Source organism: Crinia signifera, chromosome 11 (genome assembly GCF_055691185.1).
Source record: "Crinia signifera chromosome 11, ASM5569118v1, whole genome shotgun sequence".
Classification (NCBI taxonomy): domain Eukaryota; kingdom Metazoa; phylum Chordata; class Amphibia; order Anura; family Myobatrachidae; genus Crinia; species Crinia signifera.
In genome coordinates, this window is record NC_139227.1 from 36,519,092 (window position 1) to 36,545,015 (window position 25,924).

The 25,924-nt window shown below is 43.8% G+C and overlaps 1 protein-coding gene across 1 annotated transcript in view; it reads left to right on the forward strand.

The window, feature by feature from the left end:
- The window catches only part of BANP (BTG3 associated nuclear protein), a 441,607-nt gene that overhangs the window by 86,604 nt on the left and 329,079 nt on the right, over positions 1-25,924 (forward strand). Inside the window, exons 5-6 of the mRNA XM_083165122.1 lie at positions 13,936-14,058; positions 15,481-15,659. Coding sequence (XP_083021248.1) covers positions 13,936-14,058; positions 15,481-15,659 — 302 coding nt within the window. The remainder of the gene's footprint in view (positions 1-13,935; positions 14,059-15,480; positions 15,660-25,924) is intronic.

A 25,924-nucleotide genomic window follows, 5' to 3' on the forward strand; every position in this document is an offset into this window, starting at 1 on the left:
TGAAAATGCTGAGCGTTGGAAACGCAGGTGCGGCGTTCCCTGCTCGGGGCGGGCGGCTGCCGTCATGTTATGTCAGCAAACTCCGTGGTAATGAATGTCATCCTAGGCTTTCATGGTCGGCAATGGTAGTGCAGGGGGGTGTGTGTGTGTGTGTGTGTGTGTGCATGTGTGTGTGTGTGTGCAATTCGAGCGGTCGGCAGGCGGCATTAAGCTGCTCACTAAGCGGCGGATGACCACTTCTTAGCTAGCTGTACTGAATCCCACCCACTTATGACTGGCGGGTGGGATGGCAGTGGTCAGAATATCCTCCTGCCACCCGCAGCCTACCCATAACCCCCCTTGCTGGTGCCTTACCTTCTTATCCCGCACCCTAACCCTCCTGCCACCCGCAGCCTACCCATAACCCCCCTTGCTGGTGCCTTACCTTCTTATCCCGCACCCTAACCCTCCTGCCACCCGCAGCCTACCCATAACCCCCCTTGCTGGTGCCTTACCTTCTTATCCCGCACCCTAACCCTCCTGCCACCCGCAGCCTAGCCTTAAACCCCCCTACTAAGTGCCTAACTCTTAAACCATCTATTGTTGTTCGTTATCTGTATGCTGTTATAGCCCCATATTTTTTTCCATCTTTACTCAAGTAAATTGAGCGTTTTTAAATAAGCAAAGTAATAGAACTGAATGGTTATTTAATTACAGTGTAATGAAACCCGGATCCTCACAAGGGTTAAATGAAGGAGTTTAGGTAAAATGAAGTCTACATCGTTTTTGTCTCAATTGTTTATGTACTATGAAAGGAATTAGGTAATTAGTGTTATTATCATGTGACATTAGCATCAGATTCCCTTGAAAATAGTCTGGTAATCCTGCACATCCGCTATTGGGTCATCTGTTTACGCGGCGGCAGCAGCATCTGGGTAAGTGTTTTTATGGTGAACGGAAGATTGTTGCCGTTTGTATATTGACTTTATATCAACCCACATAGTGCCGGAGCCTCTCAGTGAATCCCATTAACTTCCTGCACTTTCCTTAACTCATTTCATTTGTTTTGATCAATCCATGAAGGGGACTCGTAAAGTCTCTGACATATCCGCCAACACAGCTTACTATACATTAGAGCTGATGTTTGGTACTGTTATCAGGGGGCACATAAGTAACGCTGGAGTGGGCAGATAGATTGCTAATACAACTAACCTATATGGCAGTATCCTCCCCCGTTACACAATACACATATATTATTTTGTCAAGTTATTTTCTGGCATTTTGTAAGTTTATTGATCTTCTGATGCATAGTAGCAGGACATTTTAGTTCAGGGCAAAGCTAAGTGAGGGGCTGATTCAGTATTGCTTGCAACAAACCGAAATCGGGGCCCATCCCTATGTATGTTTCGCTGGCCAGTCCTGTGTCCTAAAGTATGAAAGACGGCCTGAATTTTCTTTGGAATGGACAAATTTGTTTGGCATAATCAAAAATGGAATCTTAAACCATTCTTCATGCAAAATTTATTCAAGTCCCTGGCGTGATGTTGGAGACGGATATCTTGACCAAGCCTTGTTCTCCAAAACCAACCTCAGGGTCTCTGTGATATAGAGGTTTGGAGTTTTGGAGAGGCGAGGGAAGATGAGACGACTTGTCTGCATGCTCAGAAAACCATGATTGGATGTCACAAGCTGCATTAATCAGTTATTGATCATCTTGGTACCATGCGTCATCAGACAGAAACAATGTCTGCACCCTGGGATGGACCTCGATGGCCAAAATGTCTACGTAGACCTTGGCAGTGACTGAACCCTGCTAATGGGGCCAGCAGAATACCATGTTATGACTGCCCAAATCATCATCAACCCTTCACCATGCTTGTTCTCTACACTTAAACTCGTCCTGTGGTCGGGAACAGGGTGAAGGACAATTCATCCGACCAGATGACCGTCCTCTATTGCTCGGCATTCTACGGTTTATGAATGTTACACCACTCTCTGCTTCCTGGTGTTCACTGGGTTTGCCAGTGGAAACTGCAGCTTGCCTATGAATATCCTAATTGCTGACTTCCATCCTCACTGTTCTTGCAGACGCGGGGGGTAGAATGCAGGAATTCAGCTCAGTGGTCACTTTTGCAGCAGTTGCTTTCTTATTCTTGGCCACATTTATCCTCAATGCCCTTCTGTTTCTGCCACTCAGTTACACTTTCGTCCACGCTGGTGTTTAGCTGATGATGTTTTACCTCTCTGAAAGTCACATATTTCACTAACGCAACTGATACCTCCAACCGCCTCCCCAGTTTTCCCTCATACGGAAAACACAAACTATTGTGGCGCCAATTCCGGTTTGATGTAGAGATCGTCTGGTTCACGCATGCCGCCGGCGTGCTGTTTCCATATTTTTGTATAACCTTTATATGTCTATCCATGCAAACGGCAGCCGCTTTCAATTACCTCATCAACAATTTTTCCTATTTATTTATTTTTTTTGCTTACGCTGTCAAAAAAAAAAAAAGTATTAAACAATAACAGCAAAAGTTTCTTGGCTCCAGAATGCCACTTCTGAGTAATACGGCGTTTTGAATGCGTCTCAGCTTTTCATTTGTCATCTGTCAGACTGCAAAATGTGATTAATCAGCAAAAACCGAGTCCGATAAAAATGTGCAACTTAATAAATAAATAAAAAATAAATCTGATATGAATCATTTCTCAGAAGACCGGTACGTGTTTGAGGAAGAAAAGAATTTAAACATCGGCAGATGGAGGAGCTTGGATAGAATTCGCTACGGGTTGATTGCAGCCCAATTTATTTGCAAAGTATGTAATGTTGTATGAAGTACAGTATGTAGGTTGCGTGAGGGGATGGGTGAAATTAGGTCATGAATAATCCGATACCTTAGTGGAGAGCGGATCGCTAAGGAAATACATTGTTCCTTATGGCGAAGTCACTGGTAGGACAGACATGACTTCACAGGATTTTCATATTGCTTGTATAAGCATTTACGCTGCAGTTCTTAATGTATCATTGCAGACTTCCATAGTTCGGCCTGCGTAAGGTATGTATTGTTACACTGGTCAGGCCTGGGGGATAATGAGCAAGGAAAGTAACCAGAGATATTTTAAATAAACTGTCTTCCAGCCGGTGGCAGATCACTTACTAATCACATTCACAGTTACGAATCTGTACCTGCAACCTAGGGGTTAACTCATGTACCAGTTTATACGGGAATTGTTCTTGGTGCAGATTCAGTCCCTTTGTGCTTTCACATTCCAGCATTGTTTTAACACAACCTTAAGAAGCCAGAATGCAGACATCTGGTATCTCGCCTGTCTTGTGTTTTTAAATCTAAATATTCAGTGCTAAGTTCCACACTTGTCAGTGAGACCAATGAAACTTGCTCAATCGTCTCACCTGGAGGAGTTGCTAGTGTGTGCTTTTATTTAATGGGTGTATGTACTAAGCACTGGAGAGAGATCATCTGGATTATCCTATCCCAATTTACCGCTGTCATAGGTGTGCTGGGGGCACACACACACACACACACACACACACACACACACACACACACACCCACACACCTATTAAACCCGTTATGGCGTCCTAATTTCCTGATGGCAATTATCGGCTATTATGCTTTGGGGGGGTGGGGGGTGGGGGGGGGGGGTTTGGTTGTAATTGGATACAATTTATACTCCCCATCGGGCTAAAATCGTGAAATCCGCATGTGTTCCCGAAAAATTATCAGTGCTAATCAGATACCGGTCCAAGTGGATGGAGATAAAGTACTAGTCAATCAGCTCCTAACTGCCATGTTGTAGGTTGGTTGATAGTTTAACTCTCTCTTTCTATGTTATCACTTTCCAAAGCTTAAGGTGGCCATTACATTGCAGATACAATTTCCCTTGAACTTCCCGGCAGCTTCCCAGACACACGATAGATCTAAACTCCCATACACACTAGGTGATATTGTTCACAATATAGCTTAATATTGTAGACAATAATGCAGAGTGTGTGCACTCCCTGTCATCAATAACGACGCGCGCTCGTGCACCCTTGCGTTGTTAAGGACCTCCTGGTATGGCCGTTGAACCCCCCCCCCTGCGGCCCCCCTGCCATTGCTCACCTCAGAGCCAGCATCGGCAAGTGTGTATGGTAATTTCGCATAAGATCTGTAAATCCAATATACTGGTCATTAGTAACATCTTCAGATCCTATGTGCAGCAGGTAAGATCATAGGATCTATCTCACGACCCCCGGGCCCACGCATCGGATCGTAATCGCACAAAAACAAACACAATGCATTGAACTCCAGCTCTCTCTGTAGCAGTGGTATTCCAGCTGCTGGGGAATTATACATGCCAGCATGCACTATTGGCGTGCTGAACCCATTGGCTGCGTCCTTGAATGCAGCTTAACTGAATTAAGCAGCATAAATTTCACAGTCTTTCTGAGTAACCTGATGATAACGATGTTCACAAAAGCTGGTAGTGGTCCTCTTTCTACTACAGACACCTCCTGCGGCTTTTACATAAGTTGTTAGCTGCTTGGGTACTAACTGCGCCCTACTCTGAATAGGCCCCATAGTGCGTCGTAATGTTAGGGCGTGAGCAGATAAATTGTCTGCCCGCCATTTGACCCGGCCAGTGTCACATACACCGCCAATTGTGGTAACTAATGATTAAGCTACTAACATTTTTACAATAGATGTCTGGCTGCGCTGCGTCTCTTGTGCATTAATAAATAGTAATAATTGCCAAGACAAAGTGTCGTTCTAACAGCAAATTGCTGTTTTATTATCAGGAAGCGTGACCGATGCCAAGTTACTCATAATTTCATAGATTCATTGTGTTCATTACAGTTCTCATTAAGGGAACTTTTGTTCAAAAGCTCCAATATTTGTAAAACACGGCTTTTATTTGTGGACATCCTGCACTTTGGCCTTTTGCTGATTTCAATTGAAGATGGAGAATTATGAGCTCCCCGGTGTACGAGTGGCTGACAGTTCATCGGCACATGAAGGTTGGGGGGGAATGGCTGCCAGGAAGAGAATTGGGTGTTCGCATGATGTATGTGTTTTGCTGGCTGTGGCGTCATATATCGCCCTCCGCGGACAGGCTCGATAAGCTGGCTTTACGTCCCTCTCTTACACACATCTCCTTCCCGGAGCCAGCCACACATTTGCAATATTCAGCATCACTCAGTAAATGTGTTCTTAATTTGTCTGTAGTGCTTTGTGATCAGTTCGGTTCCAGCATTTGACCTCATCACTGCGGTTCCATACGTTTAATCATGATTCAGAATTAACTACGTGCGTACCAGATAATATAGACACACATGCTGAGCTGTAGTGCAGACCTTAGCTTGGGATGAAACCGATGTTTCGTAAACTACACTGTACAAGAGTATATGGGGATTTACATGTTATTCTGATGTTATTATAAGGTAGGAGTTTATTTTTATTAACCTACGTTTTCATGTTTTGGAGAACCTTTCTCATTATGATCAGATGACGGGTCTATCTTGCTCATCCTGGCCTAGAACGTGATGTAACCCTAACACAATTGCAGTGCGGTATAAATGGAAGAACAGGTGCTTAGAATCCATAGCATAATATAAAATTGTAGTGTGCAGTTGGTCATTCATATGAAAGAGGACAGATAACGGGAACGCCGTCCGGCCTGATCCGTTCTGTTCTGCCTGACGACGCTCACACGTGGGAGCCAGGCACATCTCCCCTGCAGCCCTGTGAGTGACAGGCTCTTAGTACTTGGCTTGTAGCATTGTTATTTTCTAGGGCTCCTCTTAAAATAAACAGGCTGATTTTATATGAATACACACTGCGCTCCTCTTTCCAGTTTGCATTTTCTGTGGGGGGAGAACGTGGGAAGTCTCCAAGCAGCCAAATCAGCCATGGGCCAGGAGAGCAGGGATGAGGTTCCAAGCGCCTTGATGTGGATTCAGATGATTAACTACAGTGACAGCACTTGGGTTTTCTGTATGATACAGAGGTGTGTGCCTGCCGCAGGGATGGGAAGTGTTACTCTTCTGCATGGCTTACAATCCATGTAATCTCTGCTGTCTAACTCATTACTATTGGCGCTCCTATTATTTACTTTCTCTCATTCTGCTTTTCCTCCAACGATCACTTAAGTGACGTATAGAAAAGGCTTCACCAAGATGCCAGCCCTGACATTCGGCGGGATCGAGTGATGACACTACCGGGAATGTTGGGATGACATGGTTAATGTCCCTAATTGTCTTTAATGAGCGCCCTGTTTGTATAACCTTTGCCTGCATTGAATTTAGAAGCGGGACTGAGCGCAGCTGCCTGCAGAATAACACACTCCGGAATAGTCCTTGCCATGCACACTGTGACATTGTCCAGGCGTACCTCTGCGCTCAAGTTTCCCCCCATCACCAGCCAAACAGTCCTAGGAAGAGCTGGTGTTACTGTAAATCAAAGCTAAAAAAAAAAAAAAAAAAGAGCTTTGAGTCCATATGTTCCCTACATACATTATTTTTTGGGGGGGGGGGGGGGGGGGGGGGGGGGAGACTGCTACTTAGCAGGCAGCGGAAAGAGTTAAAAGTGAGCTCTTTTATTGGAAAATGACGTATTCAGGTTTTCGAACACATCGGTTCCCAGTTCTTCTGTTGCCAAAGGACCCTCAACACTTTTTATAGCTTCCTCAGAGACACCAATAAACAGCTAATAATTATTAATCAAAAATGATCGTTGGATGAAGGTCACTTTCCTTTTTTCATTTCAGGAACCAAGGCTAAACTTCCCAGTGGGTATTTGCAAATATAGGAATCAGCAGGGGAAGTGCAGATGGTTCACCAGGGTCAGGGGCCACTGGGTTTCCTGGGGGTAAGACGCACAAAAAATAATTTTACCTTTCCAGTACAGTCTAGGATATAAAATTTGTCATTTTATAAATGCCTACTGTGACTGAGCCAACGCTGGATCAGCCTGCCTCAAAGGGGAACTAACCACAACAGATTTTGTTTAAACAGCTTTCTCATTGGTTGGTACAATTTGTTTAACAGCGGTTAATCACCTCTATATATTTGTCAGCCGGATCAAAGGCTCTCTGTGTACGGTTCCAGCTCGTAGGATCACTGTCCGCCGCGCAGAGGCCGTGAAATAGATGCCTTTTGTAGATGCAGAGAAACGACCTAAACACGAGAGCAGAAAGTTTTGCTCTGTGCTTTAATGAACTCGGCCTCTTCTCCTGTTTTCAAATGCTGAAAAAATTGTCCGCACATCTTATAAATGTTTCCTAAGTGTGAATTATCTGGGGAGGGCGGCTGGCACACTGAGCGCTCTATAAAGTTATGATTTATTTATTTTCTGCTGACTTTAAATAAATGTGATGTTTTCATTGCACTACCGTGATGTGTATCCCGTTTTATTCATTCATTCATTTCGTGTGCATCCCAAAAAAATGCCCTGTGTGACCTTTTTCGGTATCAGACAGAATCCCAATAATTTTATAAAGCAAAATAATAGTTAAATGGAACGTCGGTTTGAGATGGATCATAGATCACTACTTTTTTATAAGCATTGTTCGGAATTGATTAATGCAATTGTAATTCAGGGGTAGATTTATTAAGCTCAGTGAAGTGATAAAGTGTATGGTTTTTATCACCGGCCAATCAACTGCTACCTGTCATTTTTTTCAAACCAAGCCTATAACTACACAGTTAGGAGCTGATTGGCTGGGGATAAAAAACCAGACACTTTATCACTTCACCGAGCTTAATAAATCTGCCCCTCAGTTCGGTTGCGGCACAGTTATACTTGTCAGCATGTATTTGCAGCTCTTGAAAAGTGTTCGGGGGGGGAAATCAATTGTTTATCTCACTGGCTGCGAGCCCAATCCACCGTCTAAAGTGACAGGAGGTTGCGAGGAGCAATCCAGTAGTTTTGTTTTTCAAGCTTGTTGTGGCCACACAGTGGCTAAATCTGATCAAAGTGCTGAGCGTGATGTAAAAAGTGACGTTTGTGTGCCCCTGTCGCTCATTTCAGCTTTCCACCTCTGGGGGGGCAGTGAACTGTTCTCGGCCAAACAGAGAAATAATTGAAATGTTTGGTCTTACACCATCTTGTGGCTGTGGGCGCGATAATAATTGATTTCACTCCATTGAGTATCACTGACTTAGGGGCTGATTCATTTTTATTTTTTTGGTGGGAACCCATTACTTAAAACTCACCCAAATAGATTGGGTTACATGGGAATAGCAGCTTATACCGTCTAAATGCCGGGTTAGGGCGCTCACAATCCCATTTGGCAGCTAACTGGCATATACACAGAGCAACAGTTGAGTTGCTCCATTTTGCACCCCCTAGTGGTAGCCACGGGACAAAACATTTTTTGTCAGCTTATGCCTTGTACACATGGCCCGACCCGGCGGCCGTTTATACCAATTCGTTATGGAAGGCCGACGGGTGCTGGCATCGGCTGCGAGGGAGGGATGGAAGTCGGGAGGGAGGATGGTGCGCTGGGAGGATGCTGCACTGAACAGCATGGAACTGCATTAGATCTGGCAGATTGAAGCAGAAATAGACTTGCCTGACAAGTCTATTTCTGCGTTCGATCCTGATGCCATGGCGCCGCGCATTGGGAGCAAGTCTGCATCGAATGCAGTGAACATTGTTCGATTCAGTGTCATTTTCGATTCGATTTGGACTATGTAGTCCAAATCGAATTTAAAATGACACGGAATCGAATGATGTGTATACAGCATTACATGGACCATCAATTAATGTGCACTCTTTACACTCCAAAGAGATGCTGCCACAGATAGAGTATGCCATGGGTGTATTAAAAATGACCGTTGGGGGCTGATTGGTTGATACTTTGCTGCCATCCACTTTATCTCTCTCTAAGGCTTATGAGCAGGGTATAAACTATACAATTATTGGGCAGGTCATCTGCCAGATCTGGCTGGCTGAAATTAAAATGGGAATGGATAAGAGCAAATGACATTCGACCACTGGAAAATGGACCAGACCTGTAATTAAGACAAATTGGTTAAATTGCAGATTGCTGCTTCTTTTACATTTTATGGTCTCCATTTGTGTCTGTTATTACCAAAACCACAGTTTCGCCTGGGTAGCTGTAATGAAAATGTACGTGAATTTCTTACTTCAATTCGAGTGGTATATTCCTGCTGCATTTCTACAGACAAACATATACCAGGATTTTTTCCTCTTTCTTACTGACACACGGTCATTGCCGCCATAGCACAAACCACGGGCCCCAGATATTCTGCCATATTGCCACTACTGCTAATGCTCTCCAGATCCCTCTCGCTTGCGATGAGCTTGGCTGGGTCTTGATGACTTCATATAATTATGTGACTGAGGGGAAGAGGAGGGGAGGGAATTTTTAGATTAATTTCATAATAAAGGCTTTGCAGGCTTCTCTCAGTGTGGAAAATGATGTTTGTTTATTGAATAGTTTTTGTTGGAATAGTACAGTAATTTTTTTTTATACTATTATATAATATTCCCTGCTTAGACAGCAGGGCCCGGTGCTCTGTTATAGATCTAGTGATATCATTTCTACAGGTCTCTAACTTGCACACTGGATACTGCTCGGTGATTTTTGAAAGAACCACAATATAGCACTTGCGAAACATCTTTATTGTATTTACATTGGAATTAAACAAGGTTAAAAATAATAAATACTACTTACCTCTAGCTCTGTATTCATGGCTACCTCCTGTCACTTGTGTCTGGAGATTATGGGGCGATTTCAGACCGGTGTTCGCATGCGGGCGAACGGAAGAGAAATCGCTTGATAGTCGCTCACCATGCAATGATTTATGTTCTGTTCGCTAATAAAACTGTCAAGTCTGAGATGGCTGAAATCGGGGGATGCGGTCATTGGGTCTACAGAAAGTTGGTCGACAATCGTTAGGTCAACATGGGTTTAGGTCGACAGGTCATTAGGTCGACAACGGGTTTTTCACTGGTTTTTTGAGCCGACAGGCGGTATTTCATGCCCTACCTACTAGGGCGTGGTGGGAGAATAAAATAGTGTGACGAGCGCAGCGAGGAACCGTGCCCTGGAAACTGCGTCCATGTTGACTATGTCGACATCCAGGTAAAAAAACAGTGAAAAACCCCACGTCGACCTAGACACTGTCGTCCTAATGCTTTTCGACCTATTGACCTGTTGACCTAAACCCATGTCAACCTAGACCAATGTCCACCGAACGACTGTCGACCAACTTGCTGTAGACCAAACAATCTCAACCCGAATTCGGGGCGGGCGCTGACGCCATGTGACTCCAGCTGCCCGCCCGAGCAGGCATGAAACGCTGGGCATACCCCTGCACCCACTCCCTGCCTGCCCCCAGCCCTCCCTTCCCAAAGCCAACAGCCTGTTTGCTCCTGTTTTTTCGCGCATACTCAAACACGAACATCGGGACGTGGTCGAATTCGGACCCTAACGAACAGGGCTGCACCCGGCATCCTCCAAAACTGTGCAGTTCCTCTTCACTGCCTGGGGTGTCTGTTTCTGCTGTGGTGCTTCTATCACAGATCTGGTCTGCATATCCGTGCCGAAATACAGACCACACTGTGCTACAAGCACCACAGCAGACAGCGGCACCCCAGGCAGGGAAGAGAAGCTGCACCGGGTTTGAAAGATGCAGGGTCCTAGAATGAACACTAACTATAGGTGCATCTTCCACTCCTACTAACAAGTACAGAAGCAAAACTCTAAGGTTTACAGTACATAATTCACTGTGGAATCGCTATAGAAATAAACCGCTATTTAAAGGTTCTTTCGGTGAAGAATTCCCAGAACAACGTTACATAATATCGATAAAATATATTGCAAGTCTGCTGTAAAATGTAGTCATTTGAGTAATCTTATTTTCCTACTGTTACACTAATAGTAACGCTGACCACAGGCCACACACACATTAGACTTCCTATATACTGACGCGGTTATTTTTGGTGCCGCTTGGTGCACAGTGGCAGTTAGCACCCTAGGTGATGAAAGGAATGCTGCCTGGGAGTGAGGACAGCGTGCCGGGCCAGCCCTCTCCTGTCAGTCTTCTGTAGGAAACCCAAAGCCTTCCCCAGGTTTTATTTTTCCTCTGTTTTTGCAGGTTTTAGTTGTAGAACCCTCTTAAGTTTTCCTCCGTAATCTTATATGAACAGGGAATAAATAACTGCTGACAGAGCAGCGTCTGGAAGTAACTCCTCCAATAAATCCACTTTATTTTCTGAGATTCTCTGGCTAATACCTGTATATGATTTTAATTAAATCATGTAGGTACTTTTATGTGTGATGTCAAAAGAAATACATTATATTTCTTAATGTACAAAGATTAAGAGAAAATAAACATCAAGTTATTCTATATAAAGTTTTACAGCAATTTTCTCTCTACCGATCTTCTAATGCTGGTAGTTTTTATAATAATAATAATAATAAAAATACACAACAGTTAACAAACATTATTTAACCCTGAGTGCCAAACTTCTCCGTGAGAGATGTTTAAAATATCCGCAAAAAATGCCAACGTCGCTCACATTTATATAGATTCAAATAAAAAATGTTTCCTTAAAACGACCAACTGATGTGACCAAAACACAATATCTGATGACCCAGGCATGCTTATGAACCAGGACCTGTGTAACCCAGATACTCCTTTGTCAGAGTGTCCCAAATGTTTTCTATGATCCTTCACAAGCTTCTATTCATTGTCCTGCTTACATTTCAATAAATTGGACAGAATCACAGTCACACTGGATATTATTATTGTTGTTGTTGTTGTTGTTTTAAGAGTGATGAAAGGGATCAGATTGAAACGTGTGTCAACTTAAACCATCATTTTTGTTTTTGGTTTACGCCAAATCATGTAAAAGGCTGCAGCGAGCTCCAAACGTCACTGAAAAATATAAAATAAAATAAAAAAATAAATAAACAGTAAAAAAATATAATAAAAAACAGTAATAATAGTAATTTAAGAAAAAAAATATGTGTGTGTGTGTATACACATACACACACACACACACACACACACACACACACACACACACACACACACGCGCAAATATTTAAGAGGAACATTCCAGAAGTTTGTGTGTATATTTATGGCAAACACTTATGAATGTATTCTGTAGATTTTTTGATTTGGAATCTCGCTTTCAGTAAGCCTGCGCTTCCCCCTATAGACCACAACTATTACAAATAATTGTCTGTTTACCATTTTTTCTAAGGTTATATGGTTCTGAATTCTGTGATGTTTACCAGATTTGGCAAAAGCCAGAGCTATGTCTTGCCAGGTAACCTTATCACTTCGCAATTACATATATTTGGGATGACAACGCCCAGTATCGTTTATAATGGTGGGATAAGCGAGGCCGATGCACTGAAATAAAACAGATCTTACAGTCAGATTTTCACATTTTGGAGACTCCTTTTGGCTCTTACAATAGAAACTGAAAATCTGACATGGCCGCCAAATCTCGCAGGTCAGGTGGACCAATTAGAAAGGTGAATTGATACTGGCAGCGACCTGCCGCTTAAGTGCTGTAAGTTGGAACAACTTACACATTCCTTTATCCTGTTACTTTCCCTGCGCCTTATTTCCTAATGTACTGGGCTGCTACGCGTGTGTGCTGCATAAGCCAGAGTAGCGTTGCACCATTGTCATGTAAATGTTGTCTATTCTTTCCCATGCATGGTTCCCCACTGTGCAAAATGCTGCATATCTCCTTCAGCAGATAGAACAAGTCCACTGACTGTCCCATTCACACGGGAGATGTTTCACCGAAGATAGGTTTTTCAGAAAAAGTAAAACTTAACCTAGCTGCATTCGCTTCAGTTAATTACTCCAGTATATTACCAGGAGTAACAGAACAGCACTCTATTCCAGGGGCGCTGCAAGCCCATTCTGCAGGAGTTCCTGGAATGAGGAGATTAGGCTCTTAGAATATGGTGGATTTATGTATGTATAGATGCTGGAGATACAATGCTTGTCCGTATTCAGCTCACAATAATGTCTAACATCCTTTTGCATTTCACGATGGTAGCGGCATCCCGCCACACTATAAAGCCGCCTTTTATTCTAACGGGCGCCGTCTGACAAGTTTTTAATTTATCTGCGTCGCACCTTCAGAAAGTTCTTACTCCCAAGTAAAGAAAAATCATAAAATTGTCAAATGAGCTAAGGATCTGTTGTCAATAAAAAGCTGATCTTCAGCTTACCTCTGTGGCTCCGCTTTAGTGCTTTTTCCACCTTGTATGCCAGTGTTTTTATGTGGAACAAAATACACTATAATGCTCTGTGGTGAGCTCTCGGAAATTCAAGCCTGACCAGTTCCCTGCTAAGATGTTTGTTTTGGGGCAGCGTTCAGAGTGCAGGAATATTGGGACGCAATGCTGGACCCTGCTGCAAAGTGATAAGACAGAGTGTAAAAACTCTGGGAATGGACACCGCTTTCTCGCTGCTGGATTGCTACGATTTCAGGTCATTTAACGCAAAATGGCAAATTCCATTCATATTGCAGTTAACACAATAGCTAAATTCTATCATGGACTTCCAAGTTAAGTATTCCAAAACTCTTGTTGGCAGTGGAGGCGGTGACTGGCCCCTTTGGCTTAGGGAATGGGGTTGACTAACATTGCTCTTGGTCAGGAGACAAAACAATAAGGAATATTATGACTGAGAAATAAAGTGAAGCCAGTGAATATGTCCCAGGCGAACCTGCAGCGAGCCAGCGAGTCGCAGAGGCAGTTATGTACAATTGTGCCCAGGTACAATGGGCTGTTATCTACGGTGTTTGCTTCTCTTTTCTAAGTGATAGTGCAGAACATTAACTGTCAATATATGAGCTGCTTTACACACCTGTGTGCCAGGTTTTATAAACACCGCCAGTCTGTACTTTATCTGGCCTGCCTGACCTGAACATGTAATCTCTCTTTGTCTCATAGTGTTGTTCCTCAGACAACCGTAATCCTGAATAATGAACGACAGAACTCTGTTGTGGCCAAGCTGGAAGGCCATGAAGAGTCAATGAACAGGACAACCGAAAGTCTGGAAAATATGCTCAATAGGTAATTTGTCTATGTACATTCAAATGTGACTTTCTGGAGCATGTTTAGGTCACAGTAATGGTCATGTCCATATGGAGATGCTCTGGCATTTGCATCACCCCACATAATACATTATCTATCTATCTATCTATCTATCTATCTATCTATCTATCTATCTATCTATCTCTGTGCTCCTTACTAGAATTACTTTGGGTTCGGTTTTCATTCCTCATAGTCTAGAAATACTGTTATATACGCATATCGCAATATAAGGACAGCAATCTGTTCTAGTGATTTATGTGATCAGTGAAAATGCCACGTAATGCAGACGTACTGAGGCATCTCCGCTGTCTCCCATAAAATGTTTCATTACTACAGCGAGAAGCCAGAATGGCATGTTAGCTCATTCATTTCTAGAGCACTGGCTACTATGAATGTAAAGATGAAGAATTACTTGCAGCTCCCATCTGCAAGTTTATAAAACCCTTCCCCATCAATACAACACCCAACTTACATGATCTACAGCATGTTACCTCTATATACATGCCGCACATCATTTACCGCATTGTTTTGCTTTATGGAGAAAATTACATAAAAATGATACGTTCTACTCGGCCTATTTTCCTGTAAATACATTATTATCCATTGGTAGGGGTGTCCCAGGGAAAGTTCCTACTTTTTACCTACATTGCAGGTGCAATCTCATGCTGCTTTCCCACTGCCTACCCGGGTAAAGACCCGTTTTTTTTAAACGTGTCTTTACCCGGGTAATAGCCACAAAGACCCTTTCCCACTGCAGCTTTTAAACGTTAAAATAACGTTTAAAAGCAGTTTTTGTCCCATTCACACTTACCCGTGTAAACCACAAAGCAACACGTTTAAACTCTCTAGTAAACCTTGCCTGTCATTAAAAACATCACATGCACCAATCATGTTCTTAACCTTTATTATTATTTCTAAATACCGTTTAAAACCCTTTCCCATTGCCAAAAAAACGGCTCTTACACGGTAAAAACACTGCTTTTTACCCGGTTAACAAATACCGGTATTTGTTACCCGTGTAAAGCAACCTGGAGCTTTCCCACTGCAGCTCTAGCCGTTTAAAAAGGCTAAAAAAATGGCATTTTACCGTGTAAAGCCTGCAGTGGGAAAGGGGCATAAAGTGCACGTTAACTCCTTTGAGACGTACATTGTTTAATGTGGATTTCTGACTGAATAGCTAAGACTTGCAGCCAGTTCGGGGCTATTTGGATGTATCCCAATAGGTGCTTACTGCCATCTTTATACTTGTCGCCTCCTGTATGGGTCATCTCACGAGGAAGCTTTGCAGAGGATGCTGGGGATTTATGGCTGAATTATGACCGATAACGCAGTGCACCGACCAGCTTTGTCGTAAAGCCCTGTAAGCGAATGGGTTAAGAAAACGGTTTCATTGTTTTTCAGTGCCGTCACCGGACGGAGGCACAATACCATTGTGGTCAAGGTCCCAGGCCCAGACGATAGTCACAATGATGATGACAATGACAGTGGTTCCGAGGCCAGTGACACATTGTCTAACAGTGGTCACTCCGGAAACTCCAGCATGGGGAACAATGTGACACTTATCACACTCAACTCTGAAGGTAAGTCCTGTGCAACCTGTTACATTATTGCTGAGCTCAGGAGAGTCTGATCAGGATCAAGTTCTATCAACCTTTATGTTGAATACAGTGTACGATATTATATGTGTAAGCTTCTTAGACATGTTTCCTTATATCATCAGAGAGTTACTTCATCATGTACCAGGAGCTTGATGCCTCTTTGTACTATCAGAGAGCTGCCCGTGCCTCTTGGTACAGTTAAAGATCTGCCTATGTCTCGTTGTACTGCCAGAGAGCAGTCATGTCTCAGTGTATTGCCGTAGAGTCGCCTATGTATTATTATGCAGTCAGTGATCCGCACATGCATAAATATATAGTCACAGCATTAAATAAAATTTAGATTATAGCTCTGGCTTCCTTCCATCACTAGTTTTGAGAGGTCCTTTCATTTGTTACAGGTACCTTTAGCAATAAACTGTGTATTACTATCATCAGCCATAGCTTTCTCCTGTCTCTACATATCCACAGCAACAACCAGCAGCCATAGATTTCTCCTTCTTTCTACCTATCCACAGCCACAACCAGCAGCCATAGATTTCTCCTGCTTTCTACCTATCTATAGCAACAACCAGCAGCCATAGCTTTCTCCTTCTTTCTACCTATCCACAGCCACAACCAGCAGCCATAGCTTTCTCCTGCCATCTACCTATTCACAGCCACAACCAGCAGCCATAGATTTCTCCTTCTTTCTACCTATCTACAGCCACAACCAGCAGCCATAGATTTCTCCTGTCTCTACCTATCCACAGTCACAACCAGCAGCCATAGATTTCTCCTGCCTTCTACCTATCCACACCCACCAGCATCTATAGATTTTTCCTGCCTTCTACCTATCCACAGCCACAACCAGCAGCCATATATTTCTCCTGTCTCTACCTATCCACAGCCACAACCAGCAACCATAGATTTCTCCTGCCTTCTACCTATCCACAGCCACAACCAGCAGCCATAGATTTTATCTGTCTCTACCTATCCACAGCCACAATCAGCAGCCATAGATTTCTCCTGTCTCTACCTATCCACACCCACCAGCAGCCATAGATTTCTCCTGCCTTCTACCTATCCACATCCACCAGCAGCTATAGATTTTTCCTGCCTTCTACCTATCCACAGCCACAACCAGCAGCCATATATTTCTCCTGTCTCTACCTATCCACTGCCACAACCAGCAACCATAGATTTCTCCTACCTTCTACCTATCCACAGCCACAACCAGCAGCCATAGATTTCATCTGTCTCTACCTATCCACAGCCACAATCAGCAGCCATAGATTTCTCCTGTCTCTACCTATCCACAGCCACAACAAGCAGCCCTCGCTTTCTCCTGCCTTCTACCTATCCACAGCCACCAGCAGCCATAGATTTCTCCTGCCTTCTACCTATCCACAGCCACCTGCAGTCATAGATTTCTCCTGTCTCTACCTATCCACTGCCACAACCAGCAACCATAGATTTCTCCTGCCTTCTACCTATCCACAGCCACAACCAGCAGCCATAGATTTCATCTGTCTCTACCTATCCACAGCCACAACCAGCAGCCATAGATTTCTCCTGTCTCTACCTATCCACAGCCACAACCAGCAGCCATAGATTTCTCATGCCTTCTACCTATCCACAGCCACAACCAGCAGCCATAGATTTTGTCTGTCTCTACCTATCCACAGCCACAACCAGCAGCTATAGATTTCTCCTGTCTCTACCTATCCACAGCCACAACCAGCAGCCATAGATTTCTCATGCCTTCTACCTATCCACAGCCACAACCAGCAGCCCTAGATTTCACCTGTCTTCTACCTGTCCACAGCCACAACCAGCAGCCATAGATTTCTCCTGCCATCTACCTACCCCAGCTACCAGCAGCCATAGATTTCTCCTGCCTTCTACCTATCCACAGCCACAACCAGCAGCCATAGCTTTCTCCTGAATTCTACCTACCCCTACCTCAGCCACAACCAGCAGCCATAGATTTCTCCTGCCTTTTACCTATCCACAGTCACAACCGGCAGCAATAGCTTTCTCCTGCCTTCAACCTACCCCAGCCACAACCAGCAGCATAGCTTTCTCCTGCTTACCCTTAGCCACAACCAGCAGCCATAGCTTTGTCTCCTGCTGTCTGCCTACCCCAGCCACAACCACCAACCATAGCTTTATTTTGCCTTTTACCTACCCAAGCCACAACCAGCAGCCATAGCTTTCTCCTGCCTTCTACCTACCCCAGCCACAACCAGCAGCCGTAGCTTTCTCCTACTTACCCTCAGCCACAAGCAGCAGCCATATCTTTTTCCTGCCTTCTACCTATCCACAGCCACCAGCATCCAAAGTTTTCTCCTGCTTACCCCCAATCACAGCCAGCAGCGTAGCTTTCTCCTGCTTACCCTCAGCCACAAGCAGCAGCCATAGCTTTGTCTCCTGCTGTCTGCCTACCCCCAGCCACAACAGAGAAGAACAGGGATCCTTTGTTTACTTGTTTTACCAAAAATCTGTTCCTGATTCTCATTTACCATAGAGTAAAGTGTTACATGTAAGATGGGCATACAATGCAATCTTACAATGCAATGTCATACAATGCATACATCCCCACATATAGTTAACCACATTCATGCTTAGCAGCATTGCCCTGGCTGCTGGAAGGGACTGCAGGGTTCAGTTGCCACGATTACTCCGTTGCATGTAATTCCCAGCCATTAAGCCGCTCACTCATGCTATGGTTTCAGTAATCTCTTGTTTGTACATTAAAATTGTGGGCACGGGTCTGATGATTGCCGATGGGTTCCTCTGGTCGGATGACGGGCCAAGCTCCAGCTTTCCCATGTAGGCAGTGCGTCCAAACCACCGTTGGCTGAAGTGTGCTCGGCTATGGTTTCTGTCAGAAGAGACAAGAATGTGATGTTTGAGTGATTGGCCTTGGGCAGCCGCGAGTACATTGTAAACATGGCAGCCCGCGCGGCTCTCGCTCTCTTCCTACAAGTTCATGTTGATAATACACTGAGGGTTTTAAGCATAAATGCTTGAAAGTTTATACCTACTGGCTGTAAGTGTGAATGCGTATGGTGGTTACTGGAAGTCTCCGAGAGCAAACTCAGGGGCTGGTTGAATAGCTGATCATGCCAGGCTATTGGCACCCGTTACTCTTTTGAAAACAAACACTTAAATTGGCAACGATCCGCTTCTCTCGGAGCAGGAAACTCGCATCAGGACGTTATTCTTGTTTGCAGATATGTCAGCTGCTTACTGGTTTTAATTCAGTGTATTATGAGAAACGTATGAGAGGCATCTCGGGGTTACGGCTATGTATTATAATTTGATTTAAATATATCCTTCCTTAGCGAGACATTTCTGAGGGCCACGGTGTTTCCTCTCTCTTCCATGTTGATATGTTTTGGACTTTTTCCACTTTATATTAAATCAGACAGGGCACTAAGTCTTAGTTATGTTTTCATGAGAATTGTAAAAAGTCATTATTCTCTCCCCTGTATGTGTCTTGTGTACAGACTGATCGCACGATACAACTTCTATAAACCACCTTTTCCAAGCAGAACGTGTTCTCTTACAGTCGCCTTCTGCCAGTAATTTCCACAACTGGAAGACATTACTCCTCCCTGGTGTCCCTCGTAAAGCAATAGCATGGCCTAGAATTGGTGAGAAAGTTTGTGTTCGAAGGTGCTCCAGCACTATAAATATACATATTAATCATAGGAGATTCGGCAAAGTCACTGTGCTCAGTGCAATCCCAATACCTTTGTGTCAGATCACGCACAGTACAGAAGATTCGAGTTGTTTTGTGTTAAACGTTATATGCCCAAAAGCCGCACCTCTCAGATTAAACCATCCACCCCTGATTATGAAATCTGGAATGTTTTGTGCCAAATCTCCTTAAACCCATTCCGACACTATCTGTCAGCAAGAGGCAAGCTTAGGCGTCAGGTACAGATCTGAATTCGCTGACATCTGCAGACTTGCTGTGGTGGACTTGGTGTCTCTGCCATTGTACCAGGGCCAAGCCGGCCTCGACTGTGCATAACTTGTGGTGAAACGCTAGTTCCAGTGCTCTGGGCCATTTCCATTAAGATAGCTTTGAAGTCTTGCAAAAGATTGTTTCAATAAAGCATGGGAAACTCCAGTTCGAGGAACAATCTTAGAAACATAGAAACATAGAATTTGACGGCAGATAAGAACCATTTGGCCCATCTAGTCTGCCCCTTTTTTACCCTTCAGGTAAACTCAACCCTTTTTAATCCTTATTTCTTTGTAAGGATATTCATATGCCTATACACTTGCAGGTCTGCCGATGCCCCCGTCCACAGACCTTCCCAGTGTTTGTTATTCTTGAGATGCTGTGTATGTTCTCATAGGGAGAAACAGCCACTCCGTGTTTTCATTTGACACAGGATGCATGTTCTGAAGCTCCAAAGGCCAGGCATGTGATTGTTTTTTTGGGAAGTGTAAAACCAGTGTTGAATACTTCAGCAAAGCCGCAGTTATCACTGCAATCTGGATTTGAACACGTTTTGCAGGGTTCTAGAACCTTTTTTTTTTAAACCTCTTTTAAGGCAGAACTTTCATCCTGATGTTTTTATAATATCAAATAACGATTTGTCTATTTTGACTGTGTATAAAAGTTGTGCCTGCCCCCTCGTCTCCCTGGTGGTAAAATGGTCTGTGTCTCTAGAGAATCTTAAGGGATAGTAAAGTAGTAGCTATGACTGCACGCGCCAAGTTTCCGTAAATCTGCAGTAAAATGATGCGGCCTCACTCTGGGCTAGATGCACTAAGCTTCAAAAGTGATAAAATGGAGAGTGATAAACAGCCAGCCAATCAGCTCCTACATGCCATATCACAGACTGGGTTTGAAAACTTTCAGGTGGGAGCTGATTGGCTGGTGGTTTCTCACTCTCCATTTTATCACTTTTGAAGCTTAGTGCATCTGGCCCTCTGTCCTGTACTTCCTGCTAAAAGGTGCATTATTAGCGGTTAGTGTGGCCTGTATTATATTGTGAGCTAATCTAATTTTCCATACTTTCTGCAATTTGCAGGAGATTCACATAATTGGGGGACTGCACCCTTGTTTCTGTGATTTACTGTGAATTGCGTCAATGAGGCAAGTATATGTCTTGAAGGAACTATAAAATTGTGACTCGGACACTCTGGCATGACCCCTTCCGAGTAGTACAATTAGACTTTCCCACTCCACACCCTGCAGTACTTGTGCCTGTGATGTCATTGACTTCTATGAATGAATAGACTGCATTCTCACTGATATCACTGGTTCCTTGTGAACAAATAGCCTGCATTCTTAGCAGTATCACTGGTTCCTAGTGACTGGATACTCTGCATTCTTAGTGATGTCACTTGCTCTTAGTGAATACTTAGGCTATATCCGCAGTGATGTCACTGGCTTTGAATGGACCGGCTGTATTCTCAGTGATGATACTTGCCCTTGGCTTGCATTCTCAGTGAAGACATTGGCTTTTAGTGAATACATAGGGAGCATTCACAGTGATGTCATTTACTATTGGTGAACGGAGAGGATACATTTTCAGTGATGTCTCTGGTGTTAGTGAAGGGATAGCTCATTGAAGTCATTGGTTCTTGGTGAAATAATAGGCAGCATGCTCAGTGATGTCACTGGCTCTTAATGAATGCATAGGCTGCATTCTCAGTGATGTCACTGGCTCTTAGTGAATGCATAGGCTGCATTCTCAGTGTTTTCACTGGCTCTTGGTGAATGGATAGTTTGCATTCTCAGTGATGTCACTGGCTGTTAGTGAATGCATAGGCTGCATTTCAGTGTTGTCACTGGCTCTTAGTTAATGCATAGGCTGCATTCTCGGTCATGTCACTTGCTCTTAGTGACTAGATAGGCAGCACTTTGATGAATATTGATTCAGCCAACAAATGGGCTCCACTGCGTCTAGGCGACAGGTCCACATTAAGTCATCCTCTCACTCACAGTTACCGAGCGATTTCATATAAGTCTAACTCTCTCCACTCCTATTTTATGAAAAGGAAGTTTTTAATGCAGTGAAAATATTTAGTATGGTCTGTTCTGTGTGCATGGTTACTTGGCACATTCTCTGGCTCGAACAGATGTTTCTAGTCTTTTATGTGCTCGCTTCATATGTAAATGTTGAGAAAGCTGCCAATCCATTAATATTTCTTGGGAATGGTTTTCTTCGGATGCTTGTAGCACTTCCCTATGAAATACCTATTTGGGACCTATGGAGACTTTGAGCAACTGTCTTTCCCTCCCCTGAGGCTGTGGTCAGCTGCATAAAACGAGAGCTGGACACTCACGTTAAGTATTTGGTTCTGGCTACACAGATTATATTGCAGTCTCTGCCAGAGAATGTTATGGGATGAAACACTTCAAAGTAGAAAAAATAATATATATATATATATATATATATATATATATCTCCCAACAAATAGAATAATAACACATAAAATCCTGGGATCTCTCCTACTCAGTTGCTTAAGATTTTCAGAGTAAACAGTAGTTTGCTGTTGTAAATTCTATATCGGTCATAAATTGTGTTGAGCCCTTGGGAGATGGTTCCGTTGCGTGATTGGAAGTCAGCGCTGCACACAACAAAGCAGTTACAAATTGCGTGTGCAGCAGTGTATAAAGGGGATTCATGATTTACAAGATGATTGACCCATATGACATTAATTACTTGATTAAAAAAAAAAATAAAAAACTGCGCAAACAGGTCTGAATCGGTAACAAATTCTCTGTACCTAAAACATGATTGACTTGCCTTGCGTGCAAGAACTACTTTGTAGGCCCTGCATCTTTTCTGCATGAACCTACCTCCGGTCCAAAGCTGTCCTTGTGAGAGTAAAAGGGGCATACACATGTAGAGATGTGTGCTAAGCTATTTAGGGTAGGCAATTTCCCTGTGTCCAGATCTCCCGTGGAGAGCGCATACACATGAGGTGATTTGTGCTAAGCAATTTTGCTTAAGCAAAAAAAAGGCAGGGTAGTGGTTCAGAATGAGAGATCTTAATTACTATCGCTCATTCTGTACACACAGAGAGATATGAGGTCACTTGCTAAGCAATTTCACTAGATTTTGACTGCATGCACTGACTTAATGCCCAAACACACTGGGCGACTTTGACCTGAAAGCCGCTCCAAAAACATTTGAGTGGCTTTCAGCTCAAAGCCGCCCACTGTGTGTGTCCCAGTGATGAGCGGTGAGCGCTGCTGCGCGCTCCTGCATCAACGCCTAAAAACAACTCATTTGCTGGTATTACCAGCAGATGAGCAGCTTTCAGGACGGCTTTGCATCGCATTGCGCTATGTAAAGCCATCCTCTCCCTGCTCGCGGCGCCGTGCAGGGGGAAAGTGTCTCAGTGTGTATGTACTGAGCGGCTTCCCCCCCAGCGATGATGGCAGCAATGTGTAATGGGACATACACACGGGGAGATGCGAGCTTGTGTTCTCAGCGATCTGGTTAGATTGCTTAGAGATTAAGCACCAGTCACTCAGTATGTATGTCCCATAGCGATGTGCGATCCCACGCGCTGCTACAGCCAGGCTACATCATTCAAGCCTGCAGTATAAATCTGCAGCTGCTCATCACCTGGTTGCCTTTATAATGGGCCTATTTATATGTGTAGGTTTGGACCTGTAGTCCCATTCACCCCATTGTTAACCTGGCTCAGCTGAACATGAGTTGTTGCATTAAAAACCTTCAGTGATGTCTCTTCTATATACCTGTCTCTTCTAAGGTGCCCACACACTAGAAAGATCTGCGATCGTAAGATGTGCGCATAAAATAGCCTTAAAATCTCTTTTCCGTCCTGGACAAAAGATTTCAGGCAAAGAGCACATCTTTACCAAAGATTTTTCTTAAGATCCCATGTGCGTTCCTATGGATCTTTTGTTAAATCTTCTGATCTTTTGTGCAGCATGTAAGATCAGAAAATTCAGCTAAAGATCCACGGGGAGCGCGCATTGGACCAAAATCGGCCCCAAAATCGATTTATCGGAAATCGGCCAATCGGCCCAAAAATCGTTCTAGTGTGTGGGCACCTTTAGAGGGGAAAGTACCCATGGTAAGGGGATATGTAGCAGTAATGGGATTATCAGGTAGCCATAACTTACTGATCACCGTCACATTCAGAGTAGCCTGATTGGTGGAGTCTGTGAAGTCCGGAGAATTCTGGCTGTTACTTGTCTGCATTGTGCGTTTAAAAGAGTTTCCCCATTTGGATAATAACTCTCAGCATTGTCACCTCTGAGTATTCTGTTCCTCCCAATTGCTGCCTGTCTCCTGTCAAACAGTAGCCTTCTATCTGATCCTTATTTCCTGTGACTGCAGACACAAGTCCAGTGGGCCCTTCTCCAAATCAGATTTATATCGCCTCCTCTCGTAGGTTGCTGGCGTGACTGTGTCTGGGACACATGCTCCGACCCGTCTTACAGTATGGGGAACATTGCTTTGGGGTTTATCACGCTCTGGGGATTTTCTCTGGCTAAGCCATTTATCAGACTAAACCGTTCTCCCTTCAGAACACTGTTTTCTGCTGCTTTCGTTTGCTTTAAGCAGGTGCTGTATTAGTGATTATTACAGCCAATTATCAGCGGATGATTAATGAATGCTGTCACTGAGTTGTGCTAGAACTAAAGGAAATAAGCAGCCCTGCTGTCATTTCCTCCCTTCCTGTTATTGCCTGCGCCGTATTAATGTCCTGCGCCATGCGTCTAATAGTTTGCCAACACAATTTGTAGGCCCTTGCATCCCGCAAAGCAAATGACGTCACTTTTGTTCAGGATTTTATCAGATCTTGCCTGGGGTCAGCAGTATGCACACCAGCTTAAGTAATCCCAGGTGTGTCTGGCCTGACTGGGTTTAATTGGAAATCGTAATGTTACAGCCTGTGTCTCGTCACGCAGTGGAAGAAAATATACCCATCTACTGAGTGGGGGGTATATGTGTGGTAATCTCTACGTTCGTGACAGTCAGCCGTGATTCATGTTTATAGATTGACATGTTAATTGTCAGTAGTTGCATGTAATATCCATCCATCCATCCATTCACCACAACCCCCCCCCACTATCACTACCATGTCTGCTGAATTCCCTGCCTCGGGTTAGCGTCTGATACATTTTATAGCTGATCCTATCCACGATGTATAATAATCACATTTAGACCGCTGCTTCGCATCTGCTCATCCAGATGGTGACTTTTCTGCATTTTTTTCCCCCCGTTTATTGGACGCCTGCTCTAATTCCTGCCCAGTATACATGCATTGTTTATAGGAGTTGTAAATATTTGATCTCAAGAGGAAAAACTTTAAAAATAATATATTACTGGGTTGGAAAAACATTTTCAGCCATAAAAGTCGCTTTCCTAGTCCCTCCTCAAAACGTTTTGTACACAGACTAATGGGAAACAATTTCAGTGGACCCTTTTTTTTTTTTTACAAACCGCGCAGGCTGCCATCTTGTAGTGTGAGCCAGCATTGCTGAGCTCACTGGTTTTTTGTCTTGTGACTCTCTCTGCACATGTTACATCAGCCCCACCTGCAGTGCACATGGTTTTGTCCATTAGAGAGTGATTGTGCCTTTGCGAGTGAACCAGAATAACCCCCTAAATCCAGTTTATTTCTATCAAGCTCCCCTATGGATTTTTAGCTATGTAGTTCTATCATCAGACATAAGGGGTTATTCAGACCTGATCGCTATTGTGCGAATTCACAATCCTATCGGTTATCGAATGACTGCTCATGCGCGCCATTTTTTGCACGCATGCGCGAGCCAAAATAGTGAGAGAAATAGCAAAAATATTTAATCGCAACACAGTTTGATGGACAGGAAGTCGGCGTTTGTGGTTAGACACCTGACGGTTTCTGGGAGTTTCACGGAAAACACAGGCGTGCCCCCAGGCAGGTTAAGTGAGGTTCTGTGACATCAGCGCCGGCCTCAATCAACCTGAATCGGTTTTAGAGTTGTGAAAGGGTCAGACTTTCTCACATTTGAGCAGACCATTCACAGTTCTCTTGCAGATTTGCATGGGGTGGGTCTTCTTTTTGTCTGGACGGCGACTATGCACTTTGCAGATGACCGTATCAGGTCTACATTGAGCGAATAGTTGCTAATTTCTGTTACCTAGGAATATGACACACAGGCGATACTATGCACTCTGTCACCTTTACAGATATTGATAATTTATTATTTATTTATTAACAGCTTCTTATATAGCGCACACAGGGCCGGCGCCACCACTAGGCAGGACTAG